General features: G+C 40.7%; 1 protein-coding gene across 2 annotated transcripts in view; it reads right to left on the bottom strand.

Moving 5' to 3' along the window:
- Positions 1-3,172: 3,172 nt before the first annotated feature.
- rassf5 (Ras association domain family member 5) overlaps positions 3,173-11,075 on the bottom strand; it is a 28,108-nt gene continuing 20,205 nt past the window's right edge. For both annotated transcript variants that reach the window (XM_062416484.1, XM_062416485.1), the window contains 4 exons: positions 6,694-6,807; positions 6,068-6,401; positions 5,864-5,979; positions 3,173-5,674 (listed from right to left, as the gene is read on the bottom strand). In XM_062416484.1, coding sequence (XP_062272468.1) covers positions 5,531-5,674; positions 5,864-5,979; positions 6,068-6,401; positions 6,694-6,807 — 708 coding nt within the window. In that variant the 3' untranslated portion in view covers positions 3,173-5,530. The remainder of the gene's footprint in view (positions 5,675-5,863; positions 5,980-6,067; positions 6,402-6,693; positions 6,808-11,075) is intronic.

Below are 11,075 nucleotides of genomic sequence, written 5' to 3'. Positions count from 1 at the left end.
ACACCTGTCCCTGAACAATGCAACAGGCTTCCCCCCAAGAAATCCAGAACAACCAGAGCCTGTTTTTCTATCTCCTAATGCTACAAACTGCTACTTGAGCAAACCCTCAGAAAAATAGCTCAGGATCATTTAGAAGTTAAAAAACTACAAAGATACAGGGAGTTTCAAATACTGCTATAGATGATGGCGTTTCAAATACCACAAACAATTTACTCATGTGTTTAATTATGGTCTAAGCTAAACTAAGTAAAAAATTAACAGAAAATCACATTTAGAACTTAGTTACACTGAATCATCTAACACTTTAAATTTCTACTACAATTTTTTTCAATTTGTGAACATGTGAGAAGTGCAGTGTCCTTATGTAATGTGTAAGGAGCACAGGCTATTTTGACTACCACACTGGCCCAACGTTGTAGAATTACAACATAGACATAACAAGCTCTAAGTCAAATTTGATGAATGTTTTCCAAAATAACTAAGTATGTACATGTTCTAGGCATTGTAATGAACACACAAAAAAAATGTCCTTGAATATTGACAAATCCAGTTGTGCAATAAAAGGAAATGAGCTCAACGGGGAGTTTACAGGTAGAGTGAGTTCATGGCCAGATGACCGGACCTATAAACACTTCTTCTATCCAATAGCATTGTGAGGACAAACAATAGGACCCATTAACTATGTAAATGTGGTCTTGAAAAAAGAAAACATAAACAGACCTTTATTTTGAATTGTTAAAAGTGATGTTGTAATTCTGCAACAGTGGGTCTTACAGGGTGCAGCAGGGACAAAGCAGAAGGGCGCCCCGTAGTGTCCAACTGGAGCAGAGCCTTACACTGCACCAGAGTCAGTATGAAGTGTTTACTTTACATTTGCTCTGTTAAAAAACGAACACTAGCCTATGTGTGCCAATTATTATTACTTTATTATTTTAATTATTATTATTATTATTTTTTTTTTTACAAAATTCACAGTGCAAAGCGTGAGACTGAGGGTGCTGGAGGGGAGCTGAAACATATGTAAATGAATCAGTCAGCTAGAATAAGAGTTGAAATATGTTTACACATACAAGGAATTTGACTCCAGGCTCTCAATGTTCCTCCACACAAACACAACAATCTTCAGAAATATACACAGGGAATGACTGTATACACCTGAATCTGTTTTTGTGGACTGGAAACAGGTTACAAAGAGTGCAGCCTGTTCAGAGTTGTTTATTATAGTTAATGGAGTAGTAACTATTTTGATTATTAATTAATTATTTTGGTAATTTTCACTGGCTCTGAGTTGTTATTTGCTGGTCTTCTTTATATAAATTGAAATCTTTTGGACTGTTGGTACTCTGTAATCGTGTTCATACTGGCCTATAGAAGACTCTCCAAAAAGTGCTTCCAGGACAAGTGATGGGACAAAATACACAGTCCTCATTTGGAGCGAACATTTATTTGAACGTTTATTTGAAGATAAGATAAGGCTCCAGCTGTCTTGGATGGCTGATGAGTTCATATTGGCTTCGAATAAACTTTTACAAAGAGAACTGTGGATTTTCTCCCATCACTCACATTGAAAGTGCATTAAGAATCGATCTCTTAATGGTCAGTATGAGCAGGAGGAGCAATCACAGCAAGGAAAACAAGGAAAACAAAAGGATAGGTTCATTGACTATCCTTTAAGATGTCCACTTGATCTTTGGGAGATTATAACTATGCATTTTTCATTATTTTCTGACATTTGGATCAAACAATTAATCAGCCTCATCAAGAAAATAAACTAATAACTGATAATGAAAGTAATTGTTAGTTGCAGCCCTAGGGCAACGCATGACTTCTCTTCAGGCCCACACAGTGCTTTTACACATTCACTTTGCATACCCTCTCAGGAAAGCTGAACCGTGGATTGAAACTGGAGAGGGTATGGAGATCTATACAGGGCTAGATATAGTTAGGAGCAGGGCAGAGGACAGACAGAGTGAGATTGGGCCGGCATGAGAAGGGGAGCGGGCTAAATTCAGACAGTGATACATGCTGGCCCGAGGGTGATGCTAATCTTAGCTCTTTCTCAGAGGTGAGAAGAGGGGTCTGTCTATATTTGCTTCCATAAATAAGCATAATGACACAGTTTCAGGCCTTAAGACTAGCTTGGCCATGCTGCTTATTCTTAGATGGTGGTGTATAGAGGGAGTAGGTTGACACTACTTATAAATTGATCTGCTTATTGCACTTTCCTCTCAAAAGGGGTTCAAGGTGTAAGTGTGAAGACCACACGTCACTCTAATCACAGACAGTGAATTTACAACCATAGCAAGAGATGGGACCAGGTGCAAAGCTTGCTATAGGTCCTTGTGGGGGGTTGGGTGTTCTGGCTGTATTTGGTCTCAGACCCTGAGACAGACACTGACACCTGTGAGTTTATTGGGCTAACAATTTATTTTGAATGCCCTTTAAACTATACACAATATCAGGAACAGTATTATTGTTTGAACATGGAAGCGTCACCACTGAACTGACATGCTTTCCAATGTCAGCCAAATCAGAACACATGAAAACAAAATTTCACATTAATACAGTACATTCAGTGAATGTACTTGCTGTTTGGATGAGGTAACGCCACCTGCTGGTGATTTGAAATTAATACCAGCTGGAAGAAAATTAGAAATAAAAGCTCAGCACTAAGCAGAATGCACACATCTATCTCTCTTAATGAGCGAATAATACATTCATCTGTGAATTCATCTAACTCTAAAATCCTGATTTCATTGTCTGCAACATGTCTATGAATTTATTGATTGATGGTTAGAATTTAGCGTGTAGATGAAAGTAACTTCTGCTGGGCAGACCAACATAAGGAGAAATAAAAGTAGTGTATGTTCGCTTAACAGAAACATCTATCAGGGCTTTTCTTCAAGAATACATGTCAAGATTTTCTGAGAAAGTGTCTGTGTGAGAAATGAATGACCTACATGAGTGTTTCTGCACAAATTGAAGACCTACACACAGGAAGCCGTGACGTAAAGAAACTATGAAATATGAGACAACCTAAAATGCAGAAGAGGTCTCAGCGACATGACCCCGAGCGGGGTTTCATACTGCTGTAAGGCCTTCAGTAAAACCATGTAGGAGCAACGGACACAAAGATACAGACTCAAGAACATTTTCATAAAGGGATGACCTTTTTATTTCATTTTGATATTATGTACAGTTCTACTGATATATTTATACACACCTCTTCAAATAAAACAAAATAAATTGCAAAAAAAAGCATTAAGTCTCAAAATCCTTGACATGTGGATGGTGTGAACCATGAAATAAATAACATGCAGACTCATACACCACACGCACACACACACACACACACACACATACACACACATACATATGTAGGATACGTTGGAAAGACAAATGAGTGTTAAGGGTAAGGGGCAGAAAGAAAAATTACATGTACAACACCACCCAACACAAATTTGCACACATGCAAAAGCACCCATACATACACTCAGGCACCTGTGTGCAGAAACACTCTGTACATAGATACACAGGGGCACATGAAACAAAAGGCACTGCCAGCAGGAACAGCTTGGGCTTTGGGTGGTGGCGCGAAAAAAAATGAGCAGGTTTGGGTTGACTGAGAAGCATGTGCTTATGGACAATTGGCCTCATTTATCAGTATTTTTTATCAAATAAACAAATAAAGGAGTATGTGAAAGTTGGTTAAATGCTTTGGTAAAATGCATTAATTTGATGATACATGCATGCCAAATACTTAAAAAAAAAAAAAAGTCCAACATCCTAATTTTTAGTTGTAATGTTGTATATTACATTTGCATTCAATGCATGTTTCAAGACTTAATAAGTGAGGCCAAATGAGGGAGCACTGATGACACACAGACACTCATTATATAAAAGACTATTCACCATTATCCTCACTGCCCAAGATGAGCACACACACACACACACACACCAACCAGAAGGAATGATACCAAAAGAATAAGAAAATTAATATTCATCGTAACAACAACAAAGTTAAACCTTGTTACTCTTTTTCCAGTGTCTACATAATACATATGCATTGCAAACACATCATTGGTACATCATAGCCATTATTATGAATTTCATATATTTTTTGTTTGTTTTTTGGGGATTGGGGTGGAAGGTGTACAGATAGAAAGGAAAAACAGAAATGCATGCCCAGCCCCGTTGTTTCTACAGCGTTGTAGACTGTTCAGTGACCTGCATCTACATGTGCAAAACAGAAGCTGGTTTCATTTTTACATACACCACCTTTAATTCGATAAACATCTCTCATCCTTTTAAAATCCTCTCAATAGATATGTCCCTCTAAGCTTTGGTGTAAAAAAATCTTCTCACACTCAAATACAAGCCATGTATTAACAACAGCGTATGGAAAATGATAATTGCCTCAGTCAGACTGCTTCATTTGCAGGTGGAGTTCATGCATGGTTGGTGAGATTTGGATTTAAGATGGGAGAAATGAGAACGAAATCACAGTTATCGTCTGAGGAGAGGTTATGTTTGTGCACGTGTTTGCTTGTTTGGAGGTTGGGTGGTAACTGGGTCTGATTGAATATGTTTCTGTTAGCAAAGCACCTGACAGTCTTTTTGTTAAAGTAGGAATGTGGAATGATAAAAAACAGATAAAACAAATGTTGATTTTTGGCTAAAATGTGATGGTTTAAGGTGAAAGAGAGTTCTCTTTCCTTCTTTTGTCTTTGCTCAACACAGGCTCCCTGAGAAAAATCAGAGAATGGATTTTGCTCTCTTGTTCTTGCATTCCTCTCTGTTCCAACACCCAACTCAAAACACAGCCTCTTTTGTTGCCTAAGCATCAGCACTGATGGACAGTGCTCAAACCTGGACTCTAAACACCTCCCACACAAATCCACACATCTCATATTCCAGCAACAAAAATTTGTTGTGAAACTCTATACATCTGTTCCAAACTTTCAATGAAAGAAACAAAAACAAACACTCAGTGTGATTGTCCTTCCATTCCAAATAGATACTGAAAAAGGAATCATGCCTTCTGTTTTAATTCTAACTGTTCAGGGGGGATGAGCTGAGAGAGACTCATGCATAAGTAACACTTGCAGTAGCAGCAGCAGCAGTAGCAGAAGAAGAAGAAGAGGGAATCTTTAAAAACACCACTGATTCATTTCAGTCCCAAATAATATCTGAAGTCAGGGTTGCAGATATTTCTGTGTGCGGCCTCCCTGGCAATGAAGACCTGCCAGCAGTCCATACACCACGTAGCCTTTCACGTCGCTTTCAACCCCCTAATTCTGTCCGAATGTATGCATGGTGGGGGTGGGGGGTGGAGGGGGCCTGTATGCGTCCTGAGAAAGGGTATGCCTCTGTGGATGTGTGTGCATCTATGTTTGTATGTATATGTGGAGGGTGGAGACAAGCTCAGCTCTGGCTCCAGTCTCTGAATAGATCATGGGGTCTTGAGGGGTCAGCGTTCAAAGGGTCAGTCTCTCCCTGGGTTGAGATTATAAGGTAACAGGTGAGGAGGTTAGGGGCCATGTTGTTGTAGGGCTAGCTGTAGTTTCTTTCGGTACATGGCATATTTATGCTCCACTGTTCGCACACGCTCCGCCTCTTCCTTTTCCAGGATTACAAGGAAGTTTTGTAGTTCAGGGACAGAGAATGCATGCCACTGTTGAAGAAACAGATGATTACACTACTGCAGGTAATTATTGTTTTTTGTTACTATCCTTATGAATGTCTTTTAAACTGTATGTCATCTCAACAGCCTATGTTTCTCCTTTTCATGCCAAATAAAGAATGTAAGAATGTCATTGTGAGAAAAATAGGACAATAATAACAATATTTGTTGTTTTCTCACCTCCACCTCTGAAGTCTCATTTTCTTTAAGGACGAAGCTGAGCTGCTCTGAGTCGGGCCCTGCTATCAGTCTCAGAAGAAGAGGTCGCTCACACTGAGGAAGCTTCTGGAACAGATCTGACAAAAAGAAATAAAAACATGTTCAGTGCTGTTTATTCCATTTGGTGTTTTCTGTGAATGAGCCAGAGACTAGACAGAGACTCACCCTGCCCGTCACGGTGCGTCCTCCTGTACAATGCAAATTTACAGGGATTGTCCAAAACCATGAACTTCTTCAGCAAGCCCTCAATGACTTCTCTGCTCGTGGTCACAGAGCTGATGTGGAGCTGCTTCACACAGTTGCGTGGTAAGTAGAAGGATGTTCTCTTGTCACTCTGCCCACTCTCCGTCCCTTTGTGGTCCTCTGATGGTGCTGGGTTGCGGCCACCTGTCTGCCTAGATGCTCCCTCTGGGCCCTGTTGCTCAAGAGGGGGGACTGTGACAGGTCGACTGAGCTTCAGGTGTACCTTAATGAAACCTGTGTAAGCTCCATCTGAAGCCTGGAATAGGGAGAGAAAGAAATAGACATTGATATGTGTATATTTTTCTATTTAGGGAAATCATGTTTCTTTAATGATGACTTCAATGTGCAGCATTTATTGTGGATAAGAATTCCAATCAATACTACATTATTTCCAACTGATATACAACTTCTCTATTATTTTTTGCAACACTGTGCTCAACTTCCTGTTTCTATTCATGAAATTCAGAAAGCAAGGAAGCTCTAAACACCCACTGTCATTGTTAGTGTGACATTATACATTACCCACCACTAACATACTCAAAACTCACCAGTTTCATGCCATTCTCGGAGACTTGAGCATTATATGCATCTATTCTGGTCCGCACTTCTTCTTCTGGCAGGTCTTTTGTCCTTCCCTCGTCTCCCCCCTTTCCCTCATTCTTCTGTAAGCAGAGAGAAAGAGAGATTATTAAAGTCAGTATTATAAAGAGTCAAGAGTACTCTCCATTTTAACCAGCAGATGGTGCTGCCTCCCAAATCAGTTGTGTAGAAAACAAATGCTCTTGCTTGCTTTGCTCATGTTTATGAATAGATATAATCATATGTAGTCCTTCCACCCTGTACACCTTAAAAGTGGACTGACTGATTAACAGGCATGTCATGTGTCATATTCGGTAAAAACACGACTCAGCAGCATCTTCGCCTGGTCCCTACACTCTGTGATCTTTCTAGATAACAATACTAGCCTCCATCTTTGTACGCCTCGAGAAGAGAAGCTGCTGCTCTGACTGTATCTGATGGGGATTCATAAAGACACTTTGCTATCTCTTTCTCCTCAGCATGCTTACACAACTCTCCAGCTTGTGTGCTCTACATGGGGACAGGAAAGGTTGTGAATGGAGCAAATCACACATTCAGAATCACAGTACGAGAATATTGACAGAGCTGCCTCTTTTTCACTCATTTTCCCTCTTTGACAAGGAGTCAGAGAGAGATGGAAGAAAAAGTAATACAAGAAAAAGGAGGGGGAGAGGAGAGAGGGCGTCAAAGAGGAGGGAGGCAGTGAAAGAAGCGAGTAAGGGGTAAGGAATGATGAAAGAGTGGCTGCTGAGCCAGCCTTAGCAACACAGAGTTTGACTGGGTTATTTATAGTACAGGGATGCATCCTCTCTATCTCACAATAGCATTTTTTTTTCTTCCTTCTCCTGTTCGTTTGCATTTTCTGGGGCAGTGAGAGAGAGACTATGTGTGCATATGAGAGAGCTTGAGAGAGAGAAATGCAGGGCAGGAATCATTTCTGTAGGGGAGTCCTCAGGTTGTGTGATGAAGTCACTGTTTCATTACATACAGAGGCAGTGTGCATAAGCATAGTACGTGTATATATCTGTGTGTGTGGACACAAATAGATTGGGGCACCTTGTGGTAATAAAGACTACACACACACACACACACACACACACACACACACACACACACACACACACACACACACACACACACACACACACACACACACACACACACACACACACACTTTAGATCATCCTGGCTGGCATTCAGGAAAAAAGAGGTGATATTTAAAATTCAACGATAGAGATAAATGTCAGAAGTGAGGACATGACTCAGAATGTGCTTGCGTGTATGACTTGATTTTGCAACATAGTTCACTCTTTTTGTTGCTGCTGTTATCTCTCTTCTGTGTTTATTATCATTCATTCCTCTGTGCAATTACAGCCCTGCTATCATGGTAAACACCCAGACTGCACTGTAATAACAGTGGAAGTAGCGGAAGCTGTTGTGGCCATACAAAACCAAAATCAGTCATTGAAATCCCTTTTAATTAGGATGCAACCCCACACTATGCTAATCCCAAAACACTAAAATAACCCATCTGTTTAATGAAACTGTTGGTAACAGTGTGTACAGTCAGTGCAATCAGAGGTTTAGAATCAATAGAGTGCTACACAGGAGTTGACAAGCATCTAAAATTCCTTCCTAGTCAAAGGCAACAAAGTGAAAAAGAACCTAACAGGAATTCCTGTGTTTGTATGAGAGTTTCTAAATGTATCCGAGGCAGTGCCCTGCCCTGCCCTCCCTTTCTGCATACCAGTGAGAGTGGCCACTGGCCAGAGGACAATAGAGAGGGACAATAGTGCAGTTTCCACCCCTGTGAGTTCCACAAAGTCTTGGGACACCACCCTGACTTGGACCAGGCCATGGAGGAGCAAATGACCATCAAGAAACAGAAACAGAGAGATGTGAACGATGTGCAGGCTAGCACAGTCTGCACACGGACTATCTGTGGTCATAGATAGTTTCTCTTACAGGGGAACTAACACCTTGGTCAACGTTTTTGTGAGGTGATTAAATTTAAGAAACTCTTCACTTCCCCACAGTAGATCACTGTTTGCAGATGTGATGTTCAAGTTCATCTGACTGTAGGTTAAAGCAGTATCTTATGTGTTTAGGCAAATCTCATACACCAAACTGCTCTCATTTTCACACTTTATTGCTTTAATTTTCACTGAACATACACAGTGCAGAGTATGGAGTACTCTAGCAAACAATGCTCGAATATGTTCTCTTTACTCATAGCAAACGATGACTCCAGTAAAATATTTCCCAGCCTCTGAGAATATGTGTTCCAGCCAAATGTGTTGTCACCTTCCCGACAGTAGTTACACTACAGGTGAAAGACAGACGCAGGCTATATCATCCAGCTTATTAGTGTCATTCAGAAAGATGTAAGGCAGCTTAAATGTGTAAGCTCTAGGCATGTTACATAAGGGTGACACACACATGCGTATATGTCATGCTGATACACATGTACCCAAACATGCACACACTGCTCGGGGTGTGATGAGTAATTGTTGATGCTCTCACTCTGATGAGATCAGACAAGAGAGGTCATATGTCTGTTTGAAATGTCACTGCAAAGTAATCGGTTTTAAGCTGTGAGCCAAACCTGTGTGTGTGTGTGCGTGCGTGTGTATAACCTGAACACATTTTTGTTAACTTGAAGTCACTCTTGACTTTGTCAGTCAAACCTGTATGTGCATGTGTGTATGTGTGTAATTGAGATTGTGATCCTCAGGTAACACTAGACTCTAGGGTCCATTACAACTGGCCAGTAATTCTAAGGACATGAAGAGTGCAGTCAGAACTAAATTTGCAACACTCAGATAATACAAAAGAATGAAATGTGGACACATTTTAAAATAACACACACAACACACAAACACACAAACTCACACACTCACACACACTGATCACAGCATGAGTTCGTAAAACGCCTTTACTAGGTCAAGTGTCGAGGATGAGAGGCATGATCGAGAACACACACGCTGATTCTATTTCACAGCTCAGAGACCGCTGTGTGCCACTGCCAAAAGTACACACACACACACGGTCGTGTTTCCATCACTTCAGAGAACATTACATTGACTTCCATTCAATTCTAGGACACTCACTCTAACATTAACAACCTGAACCATAACCTTATGGAGACTTGCTTTTTGTCCCCAAAAGGGAGGTAAGTCCCCACAATGCGACTATGTAAACAATTTATTATTTCCAGAGCTGAGCAAAAGGCTCAGCTCTGGAAATAATTCATAAAGAAAAGAGGATATGGAGTCCCCTTTCACAGTTTTGATGAATGTAAGTATCTCCCTGTGTATATTGGTGTGTGTCTGTATAAGTAAGAGGACACAAGTAGACTTTACACAGTGACACATATTGAATGCCTTATATACAAAGCACCTCTATTCACAGGATGCCACATACTTCTTTGCATAACTCCTTTTCATATTCAAACAGAGGGGGGGGAAACAGGACATTAGCTCCGGGAAGATGCAGTGCACTGCAAGGCGGCTTTTAGCTGCTCTGCTCAGAGGACTCCACTCAGTTTGAGGATGGAAAGCCATTCTCTCTTGTGTGCTGTAGCTGACAATGCTGCTAATATTTTATTTCAAACCATTTTCCTCTAGCTGCCAGACTAATAAGGCCCCATCAGCTGGCAATATCTGCACTGGCAGCTCCAGACAAGCTAACCCCAATACCCTTCTGTCTCAGCACGGCAGCAACCCTAACTCCACATGCTGACAACACAGCTGGTCAATTATTCAGAGATTAGACATTTTCCAAATCAGGCACGAAAGGCACTGCCAGGACAAGGGCAGAAAGAAAAGGGCTGAGCATGTTTGCATAAATGAAAATGTTTTTGTAATTTCAGTAATTTCAACCACAAACACTTACATACTCATGTTCTTTTTATCCTTTTTCCCTTTTCTGCTATATAAAATCACATACTGTGCATCATGGCACAAGCCCCAACAACAAACCAGCAGTGCCTAACACCCTGCAAAGCAAGAAGTGTATACTGCCATTGTGGTATATGACACAATTACATGCGAATGTACGGCAGACCACAACCAAGGTGAAGTGAGTAAATAGTGCTAACAAAACCATCAGTTGCTATGGTAACAAGAAAACTGGTTTGCTACAGTTAAGTAGTTGCCTTACACACATATTCACATTTGCACATGCAGACACATTCTAGTACAAAAGTACCGGCTTAGTTTCTAAGGAAACCTCTCCCATGCACTGTAGAGAAGAAGCCTCCATGGAATCTGTAGGTTAACGTCATTAACTCAGTATCTGTGTCAAAACACTTCAAACACATTATCTCTGCTGCTCTGTTGATAACGGTCTG

The sequence above is a fragment of the Scomber scombrus genome, chromosome 3 (genome assembly GCF_963691925.1).
Source record: "Scomber scombrus chromosome 3, fScoSco1.1, whole genome shotgun sequence".
In the NCBI taxonomy this organism is placed as follows: Eukaryota; Metazoa; Chordata; class Actinopteri; order Scombriformes; family Scombridae; genus Scomber; species Scomber scombrus.
The sequence above is the reverse complement of the archived record's forward strand: the minus strand, read 5'-3'. Positions and strand labels throughout refer to the sequence as shown.